The sequence below is a fragment of the Mya arenaria genome, chromosome 5 (genome assembly GCF_026914265.1).
Source record: "Mya arenaria isolate MELC-2E11 chromosome 5, ASM2691426v1".
NCBI classification, from domain to species: domain Eukaryota; kingdom Metazoa; phylum Mollusca; class Bivalvia; order Myida; family Myidae; genus Mya; species Mya arenaria.
In genome coordinates this window covers 1,485,409-1,509,128 of record NC_069126.1, presented here as the reverse complement: position 1 = coordinate 1,509,128, position 23,720 = coordinate 1,485,409, and the positions used below count along the sequence as shown (strand labels likewise).

The 23,720-nt window shown below is 39.1% G+C and overlaps 1 protein-coding gene across 1 annotated transcript; it reads left to right on the top strand.

Moving 5' to 3' along the window:
* The first annotated feature begins 6,829 nt into the window (after window positions 1–6,829).
* On the top strand, window positions 6,830–9,601 carry LOC128234825 (cartilage matrix protein-like). The gene is made up of 5 exons (XM_052949356.1): window positions 6,830–6,956; window positions 7,092–7,146; window positions 7,426–7,826; window positions 8,107–8,266; window positions 8,594–9,601. Exons 1-5 carry the CDS (start codon window positions 6,915–6,917, stop codon window positions 9,196–9,198), a joined length of 1,263 nt encoding a protein of 420 aa, XP_052805316.1. The 5' UTR covers window positions 6,830–6,914; the 3' UTR covers window positions 9,199–9,601.
* Window positions 9,602–23,720: the final 14,119 nt, after the last annotated feature.

The following is a 23,720-nucleotide window of genomic DNA, read 5'->3' as shown; positions in this document are numbered from 1 at the left end:
ACACAGAAACAAATGCGACATGCCTTAACGGATTGAACACAGAATCAACTGTGACATGCCTTAACGGATGGGCTACAGAAGCAACTGTGGCATGCCTTTACGGATGGGGTGCAGAAGCAACTGCGACATGCCTTCACGGATTGGACACAGAAGCAACTGCGACATGCCTTAACGGATGGGATACAGAAGCAACTGCAACATGCCTTAACGGATGAGATACAGAATAAAGTGCGACATGCCTTAACGGATGAGATACAGATGAAACTGCGACATGCCTAAACGGATGGGATACAGAGGAAACTGCGACATGCCTAAACGGATGAGATACAGAGGAAACTGCGACATGCCTAAACGGATGGGATACAGAAGCAACTGCAACATGCCTTAACGGATGAGATAGAGAAGCAAATGCGACATACCTTAACGGATGAGATACAGAGGAAGTTCCGACATTCCTTAACGGATGAGATACAGAGGAAACCCCGACATTCCTTCACGGATGAGAAACAGAGGAAACCTCGACATGCCTTAACGGATGAGATACAGCGGAAACTGCGACATGCCTTAACGGATGAGATACAGAGGAAACTGCGACATGCCTTAACGGATGAGATACAGAGGAAACTGCGACATGCCTTAACGGATGAGATACAGAGGAAACTGCGACATGCCTTAACGGATGAGATACAGCGGAAACTGCGACATGCCTTAACGGATGAGATACAGAGGAAACTGCGACATGCCTTAACGGATGAGATACAGAGGAAACTGCGACATGCCTTAACGGATGGGATACAGAGGAAACTGCGACATGCCTTAACGGATGAGATACAGAGGAAACTGCGACATGCCTTAACGGATGAGATACAGAGGAAACTGCGACATGCCTTAACGGATGAGATACAGCGGAAACTGCGACATGCCTTAACGGATGAGATACAGAGGAAACTGCGACATGCCTTAACGGATGAGATACAGCGGAAACTGCGACATGCCTTAACGGATGAGATACAGAGGAAACTGCGACATGCCTTAACGGATGAGATACAGCGGAAACTGCGACATGCCTTAACGGATGAGATACAGAGGAAACTGCGACATGCCTTAACGGATGAGATACAGCGGAAACTGCGACATGCCTTAACGGATGAGATACAGCGGAAACTGCGACATGCCTTAACGGATGAGATACAGAGGAAACTGCAACATGCCTTAACGGATGAGATACAGCGGAAACTGCGACATGCCTTAACGGATGAGATACAAAAGCAACTGCGACATGCCTAAACTGATGGGCTACAGAAGCAACTGCGACATGCCTTAACGGATGGGATACAGAAGCAACTGCGACATGCCTTAACTGATGGGCTACAAAAGCAACTGCGACATGCCTTAACGAATGAGATACAGAAGCAACTGCGACATGCCTTAACTGATGGGCTACAGAAGCAACTGCGACATGCCTTTACGGATGGGATACAGAAGCAACTGCGACATGCCTTAACTGATGAGATACATACGAAACTGCGACATGCCTAAACGGATGGGATACAGAGGAAACTGCGACATGCCTAAACGGATGGGATACAGAGGAAACTGCGACATGCCTTAACGGATGAGATACAGAGGAAACTGCGACATGCCTTAACGGATGGGATACAGAAGCAACTGCGACATGCCTTAACTGATGGGCTACAGAAGCAACTGCGACATGCCTTAACGGATGGGACACAGAAGCAACTGCGACATGCCTGAACGGATGGGCTACAGAAGCAACTGCGACATGCCTTAACGGATGGGATACAGAAGCAACTGCGACATGCCTTAACGGATTGGACACAGAAACAAATGCGACATGCCTTAACGGATTGAACACAGAATCAACTGCGACATGCCTTAACGGATGGGCTACAGAAGCAACTGTGGCATGGCTTTACGGATGGGGTGCAGAAGCAACTGCGACATGCCTTCACGGATTGGACACAGAAGCAACTGCGACATGCCTTAACGGATGGGATACAGAAGCAACTGCAACATGCCTTAACGGATGAGATACAGAAGAAAGTGCGACATGCCTTAACGGATGAGATACAGATGAAACTGCGACATGCCTAAACGGATGGGATACAGAGGCAACTGCGACATGCCTTAACGGATGAGATACAGAAGCAACTGCAACATGCCTTAACGGATGAGATACAGAAGAAAGTGCGACATGCCTTAACGGATGAGATACAGATGAAACTGCGACATGCCTAAACGGATGAGATACAGACGAAACTGCGACGTGCCTTAACGGATGAGATAAACGTTAGGAAAGGAGGACTGTTTAAGTAAATATAACGCACTTCTTTATCGATTCTAAAACGATATTAAAATGTATAATGACAAAATGTGAGTATATATTCGTCTTATGGTTTATTATTCCGAATCAGTTAAATTGAGGCTACTTAGAAACTCGCAGATTATATTAAAACGTTATATTACACACAATCCCGTGTTACTCTTATGGTTATGATTTTCTTGCCTTTTTATTGTAGAAAGACTACTAATCTTTAAATAAACTGGAATTATCTCAGTAAGCCTGACTCGTTATGTAATCTATGTAGGCCTGACTCGAAATATAATATCAATAAGCCTGACTCGTAATGAAATCTTAGTAGGTCTGACTCGTAATATTCTCTCAGTAGGCATGACTCGTAATGTAATAACAGTAGGTCTGACTCGTTATGTAATCTCAGTGGACATTACTCGTAATGTTCTCTCAGTAGGTCTGACTCGTTATGTTATCTCAGTCGGCATTACTCGTAATGTTCTATCAGTAGGTCTGACTCGTTATGTTATCTCAGTAGGCATGACTCGTTATGTTATCTCAGTAGGCATGACTCGTTATGTTATCTCAGTAGGCATGACTCGTTATGTTATCTCAGTAGGCATGACTCGTTATGTTATCTCAGTAGGCATTACTCGTTATGTTATCTCAGTAGGCATGACTCGTTATGTTATCTCAGTAGGCATGACTCGTTATGTTATCTCAGTAGGCATTACTCGTTATGTTATCTCAGTAGGCATGACTCGTAATGTAATAACAGTAGGTCTGACTCGTTATGTAATCTCAGTGGGCATTACTCGTAATGTTATCTCAGTAGGTCTGACTCGTTATGTTATCTCAGTCGGCATTACTCGTAATGTTCTCTCAGTAGGTCTGACTCGTTATGTTATCTCAGTCGGCATTACTCGTAATGTTCTATCAGTAGGCATGACTCGTTATGTTATCTCAGTAGGCATGACTCGTTATGTTATCTCAGTAGGCATGACTCGTTATGTTATCTCAGTAGGCATTACTCGTTATGTTATCTCAGTAGGCATGACTCGTAATGTAATAACAGTAGGTCTGACTCGTAACGTAATATCAGTAGGTATGACTCGTAATGTAATATCAGTAGGTATGACTCGTAATGTAATATCAGTAAGCCTGACTCGTAATGTAATATCAGTAAGTATGACTCGTAATGTAATATCAGTAGGTATGCCTCGCAACACATACTGTTCATCTTCATAGTATTTCAACTAAGACATACAGGAATTGAGACAGATCACCTACATCTAAATGATCCTCGATGACTAGACACGGTTGGGACCAAAGTAGAGGGCTTAATGTCGTCGTTGCAACGACGTGCAACGCCGCGGAACACGTTTTAGTACGGTACTTCGAAAATTTCACTGACCCGCGTAAAAGTGCTATATTCATATGTGCATAGTGATGATAATAAATGTACATATCGTTAATAAGAAGCTCCCATAGAAGTATAGACCATTTCCCCTTTCTTTTATAAAATAAACTTTAAGGTACAATTATCCGAGCCGGTTGCAGATGGAAAAGACTGTATAGCTGGCGTTTATTGCTGTGCTGTGATCGTAAGAAGTCGACCCGTTCGGTTAAGCAGTTTTAGTCAAACCGAGACTGCTACTGCAGTGCTACTGAAGGATCTCTTTGACGACTTTCAAACAGCAACATATTTCCATTGTTCCGTATATATAACGTCCATCGAATAGAATGATTTGAACGCATTCTTAAAACGTATTATATGGATTGCTAAACGATATTTATGTTGATGTGACACAAAAGAACCTTTTAATGAAAATATCTTATGTATGAAAATCTACTTTATAGCGATTTTCTTTTTTAACGTAAGAGTGTTTAGCAGAAATGTAAAACAATTGTGTCTCTGCATTTTCAGAGCATGCAATTTATGATTATCGTCTAATGAATGATATTTGATAAGACGTGAAATATAGACATACAATAAAGTATAACTGTATTGTATAATTAATGTGTCTACATAGTGAGACATACAATTGAATGTAATTAAAATAAGGGACTATTAGTTTTAAGGCCCAGTGTGAATCTGGGATTCTGACCACCAAATAGATAACACGACCGAAATGCCATGAATTTGTAGAGCATATGGCAGTTTTTCTTTGCCTGTGGAAGTGTTCTGCTTTCATAAAGATACTCATATATACGTAATATAATACAAACAAGCAGATCTACAAAATTTGTTAATAACATACGCTCGTATGTCCGTTGAATCATAGCTTCTCGTATAAGTTCATAAATATATGTGTGGTGAAACATCAAGGTTACCCTTTTTAAATTTAGCGGTTGTAAATTGCACAATACTCAAACCTACAAGAATGCGTCGGCTTTGGTATGAACAAATGTTATTTCACTGAAAAACAAATTTAATTTTTAATCGCTTAACTCTCACCACCTAAAAGTTAGCTTTTTTTTCTCTCGCTCGAGCATATGTTTAAAAAAAAAGAAAAAGAAGCTCGATGACCACGAAATGTGTCGTTTGGCCTTAATTCATCATACGCACAGAAGAAGACTTCGATTGACATGTCCTGTGAATTATCCTGTTTTATTTGTGTTGCTAACCACGATAAGTCTACTGTTGCAAATAGAAGAGCAATGCCAGTAACTAGCAGACCGGTGCTAAACATCCTTCACAGAGATTCAAATACCACATTGTATAAGAACAAGTCAGAAATAAATTCAACTCTGAATCACAGTTTAGATAGCTTTGTATAAATGATAACAACCACAAAGAATGTAAGGCATTGCGATATGTCATCAACTCTTTTACCGCATATCGTTATGTTAATCGAGAAACTAATTCATTTCTATTACCTGTCAGATGTTTAACATCAACAAAGACCTGAAAATATACAATGACTAACTCAAAAAAACAAAATACGCCCACAACTATTTCATTATTCGCATAGTCAAAAATTAACAGAGTGAGTTAATATCGTCAATAGGTCTAAAATTAGGTTTAAGTTGGCTGCCTCAAGGTAAGCCATTGAATGATGAATGCATTCTCGCCACATGAAGCATGATGATGTTAATATATACATATCTTTATTGCTTTCGATGGCGCAGTAGGGCTTAATTATGTGAATTTTGGTTAAATAATTTATCTGTACCGTCAAACTGTCTGGTTTGGTTACATCACTTCCACCACTGAACTTGTTTACAAATTTATAATCGCGGTAGAAGTGCGTCTCCATATAAGGCTTTCCATATTGACTGGTCAGGTGTTCATTGTCTGAATAAAAACAGCTAATAATTAATTCAAATGTGTTACTATAGTAGCCGAAGGTATCTCCTTGCACTGTCATTGACCGAATTCAGAGTACTCGAAGAAAGTTAATGTTTATGTGAAATTGGACACATATTGACGTCCTCACAAGCGACCAAGCTTACCTTTTTATTTTAATATGGGAGAACAAAAGAAACAAAATAAGCTAAAATGCACCATTTCCGACTACAAATTGTATTTTTTTTCATGAGGGAGTATACTCAAATCCTAATGCAAATAGTTTATGCCATATTCTTTCGGTTCTGATTTAGGGGCGTATATCAAAAGGGTGCGTCCCTAAGTTACGCCCCCTCTAACGTCAATTGTTGGATCCACCCCTGGTCGTTCTCATGGATATGTAACCTTGGACACATATTGACGTCACCCTAGGTGAGTTGTATTCGTTATTGGTCTTACCGTTTTCCAAAGACATGCCACAGTGATTCAGTCAGCCTATTGGTCAGCTAAACATACAGGCGAATCAAAACACTAATCTTCTAATCTTAAATTTAAGTTCAATCTAAGTTGATTATTGAATATCGGGTCCCAGGACCAAAAAGGTGTTAATGCGTTATCCCCCGCTTATTCTCAAGTAAGACCCTATTTCCTGTGACCCATACTCCGCTTACCACAACAAACTGCGAATTTACATTTTTAGACGCGTAATCATCAATATGTGCCCAACTACCGAGGACCGTATCATCCTGTGGCCTACTGAACTGTTTGGATTGCTTTGATTCAACAACTCAACCTAACCACAGTTCTTGAAATTAAAACTTTCGAAATTAATGTTGTCTCGCGTCTACGTCAAATGACAGAACGACAATTGTTTTAAACTTATCTACGTGCTCGATTTTAAGAGGGAAGATATTTGTGGTGTTTACCACTTGAGAAAATGAATTATGATATTATTTTAACAACTGTTGTCAGAGACGGTGGGTCATGGTGTCAAGAGCCGGAAACCAATGCATCGCTTCTTGCATTCTTTACCCCTCCTACCACTAGACAACGATTATAAATTTTACGAGCGAAGTACTCGTCTTTCCTTATAAGGGAGTTTCCGTCGTGGTTCGGGAACGTTCGGCAAATAGTTCGCATAATTTCGGTATTACATTTTCACACGCTCCCATTGAGAAATGTTTTGTGAATAGTATATAAACAGCAGATGCACCTCCATTCATTCATAACACTCGACACTGTGAGCAGAGAACTCGAGAGAAGAGATAAAGAGAAAATCAACTATTGAAACGTAGAAGAGAAAAAACAAACATGCTGCGAATGCCTTTGACTGGAGCTATTATATGCTTAGTGGTAGGAATAACTTCTTTGTTTAACACTTTGATTACATTTTTAATACGGCTTTATTTATTTTTAACAAATATTAACGAGTTTTTCAATATACTAAAAGAGTATAAATATATTTATGTTTTATCATTTATTTTCCAGCTTGTACAGTTTGTGAACTCGGCACCAAGAAACGTGGATGACGTGGCTAAAAAAGGTGAATATGAATAACATTTTAAATTCAATTCATTTATTCCTTTAATAAAATTTGATGATATTGATCTAACTACAAAATTTAATGTACTTGACGAAACACACACACACTCACACGCGCGCGCGTGTCTGACATTCAAACCCGTATTTTATTCAATGATATTGTATTGCATGAATATACACTTGAATAACATTATAAAGAGTAAATATAGAGTTTTAAAACATCCAGAGCAATGTAACATCATTAAGGTTCATATCAAATAAAATCATGTTCTTATTTCAGTATGCCAAAATAAACCGGCTGAGATAATCTTCTTAATGGATTCCTCATCCAGTATTTGGTACATTGACTTTGCAAAGCAGATCAACTTTGTCAGTGACATGGTTGACCACTTCGAGATCGGACCTGACAAGACCCGCATCGGTGTCGGATCCTTTGCATACAAATATCGGCCAAACTTCGGACTTGACTCTTACGACAACGCTGAGGATATCAAAACGGCGATAAAGGCCATTCCCCAGTACCTCGGTGGAACGTACACATATGATGCCCTGGACGGGGTGAGGACCCGGGCTCTTGACAAGGACATCGTACGTGCCGGAGTGGTCAAGATAGTGATCGTGTTGACAGATGGCGAATCGTACAATGCACATAAAACAAAGGTCGCTGCAATGAAACTTAAGGTGAGAAATTATAAACAAATTACAATGAGCGCTTTTTTAAATTTTAACTTTGTAATGTTTGATAATTAGAAGAGAAATAAAGAATACAAATAGAAGAATTCTTTATAGTGAACTAAGCAAACGGCTTAAGTGGTTGATTTTTATTTGTGTTATGCAACATTATTGCCCAACAAAAGACTACTTACAATATTCATCTTTTATATCGACACGTTTAAAAGTGGTTAAAACATAACGAAATATTCTGAAAATACTCACGACTTTACTTCTCTTTATTTTCCAGGAGGATGCCGTGGTGTTTGCTGTAGGTATTGGCGAGAAGACGGATGATCAGGAGCTGCGGGCCATCGCCAGCGAGCCGAGCGACGAGTACCTCTTCCACGTCGGAAACTACGGGCTGCTCGATACCATTAAAGAGGCGCTTGCCGTAACCGCGTGTAAAGGTAACTACTGATAACATCTTAAAACAATGTGAAATAATAGCATGTCTCATCTGTCATCGCTTGAAAAGGGACGCTACAATGAATACGAACTAAATATCAATATTTTAATAAATTAAATATAAAAAACATGTGAAGTTCTTGTCAAATACTTGTATAATAATGGACATCTTATGATAGTCTAATTCCACCTTTTTTCACATGGATATTTCTTTTAATATTGACACACTTTGTCCATTAATTTACATATATAACGTTGCCACGTATTAGTTATCATGAGAACGTTGTGAAAGTGAACCATTTAACTGACGTTTAATTTCTTTCCTCCAGTTGAATTGAATGACGGTGAATATGCCGAGGTAAATCGAGGACCTGCATGCGGCGCCGAAAGATCAGCTGACGTCATGTTTCTGATGGAACCAAAGGAACTGGGAGTGACCAACACTTTGGAAATAACAGAGTTCATCGCTGATCTAACAAACGATTTCAATACCGAGAACGGCAACATTCGGGTGGGAATGCAGACAAGTCATTGCGGCACTGGAAACGTTGAACTTGGCGAGTACACAGAAGGCGAGGAACTCGCCAAGGCGTTCAAGAACACACCGGTATCATCCATGGGACATATGGTTAAGCGACTACGTATACACTCGTACACGGAAGAGAACGGCGGTAGAGACAGTGCCAGACATATGGCAGTCATTTTCGTAGACGACGCATTGTTTGACCCTGAAGCAGTTATCAAAGAGGCAAAGAGGTCGAAACACCAAGATGTTGAACTCTTCGTCGTCGCAATTGGTGATAGTGTGGTGGACAGTGAACTGGAATCACTTGTCAGCCATCCGACAGACAGGCACATCATCAGGGTAAACTCATATGAAGATCTTAAACTCAGCAAACCAAAGTTTCTTGAACAGTTTTGTGTCGGTTTGTAGAACCTAACCATATATCATTAGAATAGGCAACTAATCAAAACTGTGTAATGTGCAATAGATGAAGGGTAAAGTAACTCCCACGGTTCAGGGACAAGTAGTTCTCGAGTTATGCCGAGTATTAATGTTTCGTGCGTGTATCAGAGCGTTTATGACTGCATAATTACGTCATATGGAGGGAGAGTGACATTGTGTTCAGTATTTTATTGTAATAATTGTCGGTGCTTGTTCATGCATTCCCGCTGAATCTTGACCAAATGGATGGCTAAGTCAGTATTGTATTTGAGATTTACCAATTTAATGATATTTGCTATTTATTGATTGCTCCACATTGCTGTTTATATTTTATACAATTTTGTTAATAAAACCATAAAAATTACAAATACGTTCTTCGTTGAAATTCAATTAAAGCTATTGGGTAAAAAAATAAAAATACGAAACGATATATCTCGGCCCGTTGTAAACTTTGCACATTTTAAGTGATTTGATTAGTTAATTGTCGTTATTGGATACATGTTGACCAATTAATAAACATTTCAGCTAACGTTTAACAAACCAAAGAATTAATCAGGGTTAAACATTTGGCTGCTGCACCAAAAGAAATGGAAGTATACTCAAATACTCGGGGTATTACATGCTTAAGTTCAACTACAATGGCACTTCTTCATACCAAACACTTTTTGTATTTTAATGAGATAAAGTTACTTCAAATTGATTATGTAATAATGGAAAGTGTGAATCATGAGCGATCCCATATCATGTTTGTTATTGACCTTTAGACAGCTGGAAGGTTACTATTTAGTTTTAAAGGTTAAAGATGAGCTTTTACTCCCAAATATATTTACCTCAACTAATTATAATATACCAAAACAGGATAAATAAATTTCAAAATCAATGTTTTTTATGAAGGATTCCGTGTTTTATTTGAAAGAAAGGTGCAGATAACACTGTATTTTTACCTTATGACGAAAGTAGATCGCAGTAAATCTTTAAGCACTCACCAATCATTTAATATTGTTGCGTATTCAAATACTAAATACACGGATACAATCTTGTTATCAGTAATTAATGATTATTATATAATTAAATGCATTACTTATGCACCAGTCAACTCCCACAGGTCCGGGTAATAGTGGGGACTTTGACTTTCGGTCCAGTCGAGCCCGGGTAAAATCTCCGCCCTGCGGGGGCGAGCTGATGGTAAAATCCCCGCCAAATGCCTCCGCACCCAAGGGACCCTAGTTAAGGCCTATTCCTCGCTATTTTTGGCGCGAGGACAAAACCACCGCATTCACCCGGCACTGCGGGCCACCGGGAAGGTAAAAACACGGCCCATTTCCCCGGCTATCCCCGGTATACCCCCGGACCTGGAGGGGACGTGGTTACAGTTGACTGGTGCATTAGCAAGTAGTTAAAGGTTTATCACTCAACATCTATGTTTGTTATACATGTTTATGTATTGATTTTGTGCCACTTAAACCAAACTACGCCAGCTGCGATCCTCAGGTTACTTGAGCTGTTTGAAAATGCTCGACATGATATAAATATGACTTAAATCAAGATCATCTTTAATATTCCTATTTACAATGTCATAGTTTAACATTGATTTCCACTTATCGATTACAAGCTAAATAAACACACTAATTTGTAAAATGTCTTGGATCAAAAGCTGTTCCCTAATGATACGCTTTTACAAACGTCTCTGTAGCCAGATTGTGTGAATACTATCTACGCGTGGTGCCAAGTTATAATTCGCGATCAGCAAAAAAGCTAATTAACTATGAATATATTGAACTAGGTTTATAAAAGATAGGGGTAAAGCAAAGCGGATGCCATGTGATACTGCTCTTTTGGAAAACAGTATACAATCACGGAGTCCATGCTTAGCTTATAAAAAACTTAATAAACATTCATGTATAGATAAGTTCGTGTATAGATTGTAATTGTTTAATTCATAACACTTATGATCTCTGCATTATGTTCAAGATCACTGTGGCCGATAACCAATAATTACCATTTGTTTTATGTATATCAACTTCATGTTATTGCATATTTATGTAACCTGAATTAGTAATAAAACGAGTGTTGAGTTGAGGTAAGGCTATATGTACAACAACACCAGTGTGTGTATACCACGTGATAAATTGCGTCATAAATGCTACGTCAGAAGGCAATATTTTGAACAAAGATGACTTCACTATTTCTTCACCATTTTGTATGAAATAAAGCGCAGTCTACGCCGCTTACAGAGCCCTGCGCGCGATCTTTTACCAGAGTTTAATTGAGAGTTTAGTTTCTTTAAACACTTCGACAAACCTTTTCACAATACGGCCGTCTGACGGAGCACTGTCAAAACATTATTTTGGAAACAGGTTTGTCGAAGTGTTTGATGAAACTAATGACTTTATCAAATTTCGGTAATAAATCAAATGCGGGACTCTTCAAGCGGCATAGACTGCCTTTTGTTTCATTTAAAATGGTGTTGTAAAAAAAAAGTTATTTTTGATTTAAGTCTTCATTTTAAGCAAAATGTTGCTTTCCGACGAAGCATATATGACGTAATTTATCACGTGGTATACACACACTGATCACTAGTAAATGTAAATATTCATTGTTTATGTCTGTTTAAAGCTGCACTCTCACAGTTATACCGTTTTTACAACTTTTTTATTTTTTGTCTTGGAAAGAAAATTTTTGCGTTAATATCTGCAAACCAATGATAAAAATATTGCTGAGAAAAATATCAGATCACAGATATTCATATTTCCGTTAGATAATTTATGTTAAAGGGCTTAAACCGTTACTAACGGTTTAAGAAAAATGCATAAAACATCAACTTGAATATGAAAATCTGCGATCTAATTTTTGTCAGCAGTCTTATATGACTGGTTTTCTTGCAAAAACTGGCTGGTTCAAAGAAAAAAAAGTTGTCAAAACGTTCTATCTGTGAGAGTGCAGCTTTAATTCATAATGAAATTACAAATTAAAGACATAAAGACGTTTTTTCTAGCCATTACTTGTCAATAGACCAATCGGACATTTCATTTATCAAATATTTATAATTGCCAAAAACAATGAAAGAATTTAATTACCTAATCAGTATTGAGAAATAACATTAGTTTTATATTAAACGTACTAATGTTTTATAAATGCTTACGTGAAGAGCATATTACAACAACATTTTAACGGTAATGTAGTATTATTCATCATAAATTGTACGACAACTGAGCTTGTTCCTGGAGTTCTTTTTGTATTATTATTAACCTAATTCCATGCAATAAAGATGTTGTTAGTTGCCAACAGCACAGTTATTATACCTGTAAATATGTACAGCGGGAGATTTTGTAGGGATGCCAAAATGTCATTTCGCCAGTATTCTGATGTCTTCTTTTTGACAGAGGGTATTTTCTCTACGATCGATCGCTTACAATGTAAAATCAATTAGCCTTTGGAATGCTCTTCTGAGGAACCAGTGCTAATGATCATTGGCCAGGGATGTGACCGGATGACACCTCGTGGATGGTTTTAGTCCGAGATAATGTCACGAGAAGGGCATACTCGCCGTGCCTTTTACTGACGTTTTGTATCGAAGTCGAAGTAGGTATTATATAACTGAATGCTTTTAGTTGCGTAGGTTACCGTTCACTTAAGTATCATCCTTAATGGATTTTTTATGCTAGGTTTTGAAATTGACCAAGATGTTTTCCGATGAGATTTAAAGAACATCTTTAATTAATTAAACACATAATGTAAAAATGCACTTCTCTGCTGACACCTATACACGGAAAGCGACCGGACCCGTACCAGCGTACAATGTAACATTTACAAAAGTTTATCCTCAACGTATTGGCGTTGTCCGTCCGTCAATTTTTTTCTGTCTTGAACCATATCGATTGGTCAGATGATAATCAAACTTTGTCAGAATGTACCTCTTGACAAAATCTTGACCGCTTATAAATGTGGGTCACATTGTGTCAAAAACTAGATCAACAGGTCATATTTTACGAAAACCTTTGGAATACACTAGAGAAATTATGTTTGGTTTAACTTAATCAGAACATTTTCCTTGATCAACTATTGTATTAAATTGAAACTTGGTCATGCGGTGTCAAAAACTAGGTAAGTAGGTCAACCTTAGAAAAACCATCAAGGGGTTTATTTATGTTTGGAACACACTAGAGACCTTACATTTGGTCAAATATTCATGAAACTTTATCAAACTGTTTTTCTTGATCAACTCTAGGATTAATTTGAAACAAGGTCATCTTGTGTTATAAACAAGGTTACTATGTCAAATCTTTGATAACAATCTAGTTACATACTACAGGCAATTTGTCTGCTCTATATTTTTTAAACTTATTCAGAATGTTTTCTTTGATAAATCAATGACTAGTTTGAAACTTGGTCGCATAAGGCCAGAAACTAGGTCACTAGGCCAAACTTTTCAAAAATCAGGTTCAAAACAAATATTGGAATGAATTGGTTAAACTTTGTTCAAATAGTGATCAGAATGTGCGCCTTTATGCTATTTGGGAATAAAAGTGGGTCCACGGGGTCAAAAACTAGGTCATAAGGTCAACTCATAAAGAAAACTTGTGAAAAATCAGAGGCAATTTGTTCACTCCATTATTTATGACATTTATTAGATTTTTCCTCGATGAAATCTTGGCTTACATGTAGTTCAAACTATGTCACAAGAGGTAAAAAAGACTAGGTCACTAGGTAAAAAAATAGAAAACCTCTTGAGGCTATATTTTTGCAATATTTCTGGTCAAATCTGGCCTTGATGAAATATTTTTTGTTAATATGGGTCAAAATGAAGTTTACAAGGTCAAATCTAAATGCTACACTATATATTATATTCTTTTAATTAAAACCAGTTGCAACCAAAACTCCAGAGCCTACACTCTTGCAACATTTGTGGTCCAACCTGGTCCTTCATGGAATATTTTACTAGTTTAAAACTATGGTTACTATGTCATATCTAAATGCTGCATTATATACGATATACTTTGTTCAAGTTGCAAAAAAAATCATATTTAATATCCAATGTGTATAAGAGTTCATCATTCTGCAGCCGTATTGCATGTTTCGAGTGGAATATTTCACCAACACATGCTTTCCATGTCATCTTCTTTGCCTAATCTTGCGGGGGATGTCAGTTCAACGAATTAGCTTGTTAAACTTTCTTCTGGTTAACATGCGTTATAGTGTAAGACAAAATCCGATACAGGAACGTTGCATGGCAGCGACACCAACCTTTCCCTTAGAATATATATTCCAAAACTAGGCATTCAAAGGAGCAAACTATCTTGGAAACGAATGCTCAATGATTGGTTTCCAAATATAGAATAGTTTCTCGCTGAAACTATTTTCCGATCAAGACACAAGCGATTTTGTACACCACTGTAAGCTGCAAGTAAGGTCAATGTCAGGGAAAGGATTTTAAGAAATCATCAGGTATCTCCATTGTTTTGTTATGTTTATCAGTTTGTGTTGTATTTTGATGATGAAGAACATGTACTTGGATATATGCTATAATTGTGTTTAGAATTATTGCATTAGTATACTTGTACTTAAAAAGTGTTTAGTAAATGTACTTCGATGGATAGCGTTGATTATTTTACGATCTTTTGACTAAATATTTTTATCTTCAATGTTATGTAACGTCGGAATTGACGTTTATGAAATTGTGTCCCAGCCCTGTGCGCGCTGACGTTTGATTTAGAAGTGAGAGTGGGCTAAAATTTGAAACATAGATGACTATTAAATTGTCATTTACCTGTTTGAAACAGTGAGCAGTGATTTATTTTCACTAATAGCATCTATTACAAATCAACGGAGAGCATGTAATAAAATGCATTTTTTTCTTAACAGTTATCTTAAAAACAGTTCATAGAGAAAAGATGGAATAACATGCAAAAAGTAAACATCTCATAGGTAATCTGATTCAGACATCAACAATTTAAAACCGGGACCATAACTCTGCCGTTTGCTTATATGCGCACGCATGTCTTTTCTCAACTTCGAACTAAACTGTTTGTTTAAAACGCATGTCATTATAACCATGATGTCGATTCTATCTAGTCACACTAAGACTTTGGCTACCAATGGCATAACCATTTACCGCATAAATCGTGGCCATATAAGTACATGGACGACCTTGACATTCAAGCACTAATTCGGTCAAAGAAGCACAGACGAGCCTTTGACTTATTTATTTTATGTATAACAAATTCTAATTAAATTCTTTTGAAACTCTGTTAAGTAAGATTGTGGGAGGATTTATAATGAGCATATTTATGATTTATCTGTCTCATAGGTGATAGCTCAAAAGACAGGTCAACTACTGAAGTTACGAAACAAAACTATCTTAGTTTTAACAGGTGAAACTTCAAAAGGACCAGATATCTTCCATTTGCCACGGTTTGACATTTTGTAATGATTGCATTAACATGATAATGAACCGAACACAAACTTGCAAATTGGATACATTGAACCAGTGTTTTAATCAGAAATATCAATACCCCAATATTATCATCTTGCATGTGATTTTATTTTGTGAAGACATGCAATTGTTTGGCGAATGAATTGTGCTTGATTTCAGCGATAGATATCAAGGTTTGCGTGCGTAGACATAATAATCATGTGAATAATTAAGCTTGTTTGTGCGCCATAGAACAAAATATGGCGATACTATTATATAACCTCGCCCTCTTAACACTGATTTTAAGAGACGTAGTTTCCTGAGACGATTGGGCGCATTCCGTTCAAGCATATAAAGTATTGCTGAATATTGATTTGTCTTATTTATAAATCTATATAAATAATAATACAAAAACGTAGTTTGGCTATCATATATCGTATTTCACATTGTGTTAATAAAACTGACAACTATTCTACTTCGTTTAATCTACGAATATTACGATTAATGATATACGTTATTGATATATCATAACTTAAGTCCACATTGTAGAGTGTGCTTTAGAAGACAGATTCATAAATATAAATTCATGGGAAGAACGCGTCTTTTATATTGTAAGAATTTACGTCAAACCCATTTGCTTTTTGGTTAGATATAATAACACCATTGTTATCATATTCAAACGTTTTCATCTTCGGTAGAAAAACACGTACTGACTTCTATGGCGCAACCATCCGAAATTTATTGAATTATAAAAATGGGCGTCCATTTTAGCTCAGAATTTAACTTCTTCCAACATGATCTTAACGGATATACTACAATAGCCAAGACTTTCTATGTCGTTCCCACGAATATAATTATTATGTATGTTGTGGCTACGATTAACTATTTCGTTCGCACGACTTGGTTATATCATGGCAACGGCTTAAGTATGTCGTGGCCACGATGTAATCACTCCCTCCACTTCTTAGTTTTATCTCGGTAACGAGTCGTGCGAACGAGTAACTTAATCGTGGTCACGACCAAAACTTAGTGGTGTCCACTAGATAATTAAGCCATGGGAGCGAGGAAGTAAGTCGTGGCCAGCACATACTAAGCCATGTTAATGAGGTAGGAGGTCGTTGCCACGACGCACTCAATTGTGGAAACTAGATAGTAAGTCGTGGCCACTACGTACATATAAGGAAAGAAAGTCTTAGCCACCAGAAAACTGAGTTATGGGAACGAGGTAGTAAGTCGTGGCCACGACGTAATTAATCGTGAAAAAGAGATAGTTAGTCATGGTCATGATGACTAAGACATAGGAACGAGGTAGTACCTAGTGGCCAGTACGAACTTCATCGTGTGAACGAGGTAGTAACTAGTGGCCAGGACGAACTTCATCGTGTGAACGAGGTAGTAACTAGTGGCCAGTACGAACTTCATCGTGTGAACGAGGTAGTAACTAGTGGCCAGTACGAACTTCATCGTGTGAACGAGGTAGTAACTAGTGGCCAGTACGAACTTCATCGTGTGAACGAGGTAGTAACTAGTGGCCAGTACGAACTTCATCGTGTGAACGAGGTGTAACTAGTGGCCAGGACGAACTTCATCGTGTGAACGAGGTAGTAACTAGTGGCCAGGACGAACTTCATCGTGTGAACGAGGTAGTAACTAGTGGCCAGGACGAACTTCATCGTGTGAACGAGGTAGTAACTAGTGGCCAGTACGAACTTCATCGTGTGAACGAGGTAGTAACTAGTGGCCAGTACGAACTTCATCGTGTGAACGAGGTAGTAACTAGTGGCCAGTACGAACTTCATCGTGTGAACGAGGTAGTAACTAGTGGCCAGGACGAACTTCATCGTGTGAACGAGGTAGTAACTAGTGGCCAGGACGAACTTCATCGTGTGAACGAGGTAGTAACTAGTGGCCAGGACGAACTTCATCGTGTGAACGAGGTGTAACTAGTGGCCAGGACGAACTTCATCGTGTGAACGAGGTAGTAACTAGTGGCCAGTACGAACTTCATCGTGTAACTAGTGGCCAGGACGAACTTCATCGTGTGAACGAGGTAGTAACTAGTGGCCAGTACGAACTTCATCGTGTGAACGAGGTAGTAACTAGTGGCCAGGACGAACTTCATCGTGTGAACGAGGTAGTAACTAGTGGCCAGTACGAACTTCATCGTGTGAACGAGGTAGTAACTAGTGGCCAGGACGAACTTCATCGTGTGAACGAGATAGTAACTAGTGGCCAGTACGAACTTCATCGTGTGAACGAGGTAGTAACTAGTGGCCAGGACGAACTTCATCGTGTGAACGAGGTAGTAACTAGTGGCCAGTACGAACTTCATCGTGTGAACGAGGTGGTAACTAGTGGCCAGTACGAACTTCATCGTGTGAACGAGGTAGTAACTAGTGGCCAGTACGAACTTCATCGTGTGAACGAGGTGGTAACTAGTGGCCAGTACGAACTTCATCGTGTGAACGAGATAGTAACTAGTGGCCAGGACGAACTTCATCGTGTGAACGAGATAGTTAGTTGTGGTCATGATGACTAAGACATAGGAACGAGGTAGTAACTAGTGGCCAGGACGAACTTCATCGTGTGAACGAGATAGTTAGTTGTGGTCATGATGACTAAGACATAGGAACGAGGTAGTAACTAGTGGCCAGTACGAACTTCATCGTGTGAACGAGGTAGTAACTAGTGGCCAGGACGAACTTCATCGTGTGAACGAGGTAGTAACTAGTGGCCAGGACGAACTTCATCGTGTGAACGAGGTAGTAACTAGTGGCCAGTACGAACTTCATCGTGTGAACGAGGTAGTAACTAGTGGCCAGTACGAACTTCATCGTGTGAACGAGGTAGTAACTAGTGGCCAGTACGAACTTCATCGTGTGAACGAGGTAGTAACTAGTGGCCAGGACGAACTTCATCGTGTGAACGAGGTAGTAACTAGTGGCCAGGACGAACTTCATCGTGTGAACGAGGTAGTAACTAGTGGCCAGGACGAACTTCATCGTGTGAACGAGGTGTAACTAGTGGCCAGGACGAACTTCATCGTGTGAACGAGGTAGTAACTAGTGGCCAGTACGAACTTCATCGTGTAACTAGTGGCCAGGACGAACTTCATCGTGTGAACGAGGTAGTAACTAGTGGCCAGTACGAACTTCATCGTGTGAACGAGGTAGTAACTAGTGGCCAGGACGAACTTCATCGTGTGAACGAGGTAGTAACTAGTGGCCAGTACGAACTTCATCGTGTGAACGAGGTAGTAACTAGTGGCCAGGACGAACTTCATCGTGTGAACGAGATAGTAACTAGTGGCCAGTACGAACTTCATCGTGTGAACGAGGTAGTAACTAGTGGCCAGGACGAACTTCATCGTGTGAACGAGGTAGTAACTAGTGGCCAGTACGAACTTCATCGTGTGAACGAGGTGGTAACTAGTGGCCAGTACGAACTTCATCGTGTGAACGAGGTAGTAACTAGTGGCCAGTACGAACTTCATCGTGTGAACGAGGTGGTAACTAGTGGCCAGTACGAACTTCATCGTGTGAACGAGATAGTAACTAGTGGCCAGGACGAACTTCATCGTGTGAACGAGATAGTTAGTTGTGGTCATGATGACTAAGACATAGGAACGAGGTAGTAACTAGTGGCCAGGACGAACTTCATCGTGTGAACGAGATAGTTAGTTGTGGTCATGATGACTAAGACATAGGAACGAGGTAGTAACTAGTGGCCAGTACGAACTTCATCGTGTGAACGAGGTAGTAACTAGTGGCCAGGACGAACTTCATCGTGTGAACGAGGTGTAACTAGTGGCCAGTACGAACTTCATCGTGTGAACGAGGTAGTAACTAGTGGCCAGGACGAACTTCATCGTGTGAACGAGGTAGTAACTAGTGGCCAGGACGAACTTCATCGTGTGAACGAGGTAGTAACTAGTGGCCAGTACGAACTTCATCGTGTGAACGAGGTAGTAACTAGTGGCCAGTACGAACTTCATCGTGTGAACGAGGTAGTAACTAGTGGCCAGGACGAACTTCATCGTGTGAACGAGGTGTAAATAGTGGCCAGTACGAACTTCATCGTGTGAACGAGGTAGTAACTAGTGGCCAGGACGAACTTCATCGTGTGAACGAGGTAGTAACTAGTGGCCAGGACGAACTTCATCGTGTGAACGAGATAGTAACTAGTGGCCAGGACGAACTTCATCGTGTGAACGAGATAGTTAGTTGTGGTCATGATGACTAAGACATAGGAACGAGGTAGTTACTAGTGGCCAGGACGAACTTCATCGTGTGAACGAGATAGTTAGTTGCGGCCACTACAGCTTTAGTCATTGGACTTCGCCACGATGTAATAACTCGTTCCAGGACTTACTTGTATCTTGGTAATAAGTCGACAAAACTATATCGTGACCAACAGATAAATCATGGGATGGAGGTAATGAGTAGTTGTCAGGACATACTAAATCATTGGAACTAGATAGTAAGTCAAGACCACTATATACGTAGTCATGGGAACGAGGTAGCAAGTCGTGGCCACGACGAACGTAATCGTTAAAGTCGTGGCCACAAACTAAAATACATGGGAACGAGATAGTAAGTTGTGGCCTTTTGTAATTTTGTTTAAGTCGTGGCCACGATAAAAACGAAAAACAGACAGGTCACCTCCAAGCCGTAGAATTCGAATTGGAGAGAATGCGTGTACAGATTTTTTTTGGTTTAAATATGACGTCATAAATATATACTTATGTATACGCATGGTGTCTTTGTTTTAATATAACGACCAACACTTACTGATGTATACAGTATACAGATGGGGTCTTGGTTTATATATGACGGCCTACACTTACTGATGTATACAGTATACGCATGGGGTCTTGGTTTAAATATGACGGCCAACATGCACTGATGTATACAGTATACGCATGGGGTCTTGGTTTATATATGACGGCCTACACTTACTGATGTATACAGTATACGCATGGGGTCTTGGTTTAAATATGACGACCAACACTTACTGATGTATACAGTATACGATGGGGTCTTGGTTTATATATGACGGCCTACACTTACTGATGTATACAGTATACGCATGGGGTCTTGGTTTAAATATGACGGCCAACACTTACTGATGTAAACAGTATACGCATGGGGTCTTGGTTTATATATGACGACCTACACTTACTGATGTATACAGTATACGCATGGGGTCTTGGTTTAAATATAACGACCAGCACTAACTGATGTATACAGTATACAGATGGGGTCTTGGTTTATATATGACGGCCTACACTTACTGATGTATACAGTATACGCATGGGGTCTTGGTTTAAATATGACGACAACACTTACTGATGTATACATTATACACATGGGGTCTTTGTTTAAATATGACGGCCTACACTTACTGATGTATACAGTATACGCATAGGGTCTTGGTTTATATATGACAGCCTACACTTACTGATGTATACAGTATACGCATGGGGTCTTGGTTTAAATATAACGACCAGCACTTACTGATGTATACAGTATACAGATGGGGTCTTGGTTTAAATATGACGGCCTACACTTACTGATGTATACAGTAAACGCATGGGGTCTTGGTTTAAATATGACGACCAACACTTACTGATGTATACAGTATACAGATGGGGTCTTGGTTTAAATATGACGACCAACACTTACTGATGTATACAGTATACAGATGGGGTCTTGGTTTATATATGACGACCAACACTAACTGATGTATACAGTATACGCATGGGGTCTTGGTTTAAATATAACGACCAGCACTTACTGATGTATACAGTATACAGATGGGGTCTTGGTTTATATATGACGGCCTACACTTACTGATGTATACAGTATACGCATGGGGTATTGGTTTAAATATGACGACCAACACTTACTGATGTATACAGTATACAGATGGGGTTTTGGTTTAAATATGACGACCAACACTTACTGATATATACAGTATACAGATGGGGTCTTGGTTTAAATATGACGACCAACACTTACAGATGTATACAGTATACAGATGGGGTCTTGGTTTATATATGACGGCCTACACTTACTGATGTATACATTATACAGATGGGGTCTTGGTTTAAATATGACGGCCTACACTTACTGATGTATACAGTATACAGATGGGGTCTTGGTTTAAATATAACGGTCTACACTTACTGATGTATACAGTATTCGCATGGGGTATTGGTTTAAATATGACGGCCTACACTTACTGATGTATACAGTATACAGATGGGGTCTTGGTTTAAACATGACGGCCTACACTTACTGATGTATACAGTATACGCATGGGGTCTTGGTTTAAATATGACGGCCTACACTTTCTGATGTATACAGTATACGCATGGGGTCTTGGTTTATATATGACGACCAACACTTACTGATGTATACAGTATACACATGGGGTCTTGGTTTAAATATGACGGCCTACACTTACTGATGTATACAGTATATAGATGGGGTCTTGGTTTAAATATGACGACCAACACTTACTGATGTATACAGTATACGCATGGGGTCTTGGTTTAAATATGACGGCCTACACTTACTGATGTATACAGTATACAGATGGGGTCTTGGTTTAAATATGACGGCCTACACTTACTGATGTATACAGTATACAGATGGGGTCTTGGTTTAAATATGACGGCCTACACTTACTGATGTATACAGAATACAGATGGGGTCTTGGTTTAAATATGACGACCAACACTTACTGATGTATACAGTATACAGATAGGGTCTTGGTTTATATATGACGACCAACACTTACTGATGTATACAGTATACAGATGGGGTCTTGGTTTATATATGACGGCCTACACTTACTGATGTATACAGTATACGCATGGGGTCTTGGTTTATATATGACGACCAACACTTACTGATGTATACAGTATACAGATGGGGTCTTGGTTTAAATTTGACGGCCTACACTTACTGATGTATACAGTATACGCATGGGGTCTTGGTTTAAATATGACGGCCTACACTTACTGATGTATACAGTATACGCATGGTGTCTTGGTTTATATATGACGGCCTACACTTACTGATGTATACAGTATACGCATGGTGTCTTGGTTTATATATGACGGCCTACACTTACTGATGTATACAGTATACGCATGGTGTCTTGGTTTAAATATGACGGCCTACACTTACTGATGTATACAGTATACGCATGGTGTCTTGGTTTAAATATGACGGCCTACACTTACTGATGTATACAGTATACGCATGGTGTCTTGGTTTAAATTTGACGGCCTACACTTACTGATGTATACAGTATACGCATGGTGTCTTGGTTTAAACTTGACGGCCTACACTTACTGATGTATACAGTATACGCATGGTGTCTTGGTTTAAATATGACGGCCTACACTTACTGATGTATACAGTATACGCATGGTGTCTTGGTTTATATATGACGGCCTACACTTACTGATGTAAACAGTATGCGCATGGGGTCTTGTTTCATATATGACGGCCTACACTTACTGATGTATACAGAATACAGATGGGGTATTGGTTTAAATATGACGACCAACACTTACTGATGTATACAGTATACAGATGGGGTCTTGGTTTAAATTTGACGGCCTACACTTACTGATGTATACAGTATACAGATGGGGTCTTGGTTTAAATATGACGGCCTACACTTACTGATGTATACAGTATACGCATGGGATCTTGGTTTAAATATGACGACCAACACTTACTGATGTATACAGTATACGATGGGGTCTTGGTTTAAATATGACGGCCTACACTTACTGATGTATACAGTATACGCATGGGATCTTGGTTTAAATATGACGACCAACACTTACTGATGTATACAGTATACGATGGGGTCTTGGTTTAAATATGACGGCCTACACTTACTGATGTATACAGTATACGCATGGGGTCTTGGTTTAAATATGACGGCCTACACTTACTGATGTATACAGTATACGCATGGGATCTTGGTTTAAATATGACGACCAACACTTACGGATGTATACAGTATATAGATGGGGTCTTGGTTTATATATGACGGCCTACACTTACGGATGTAT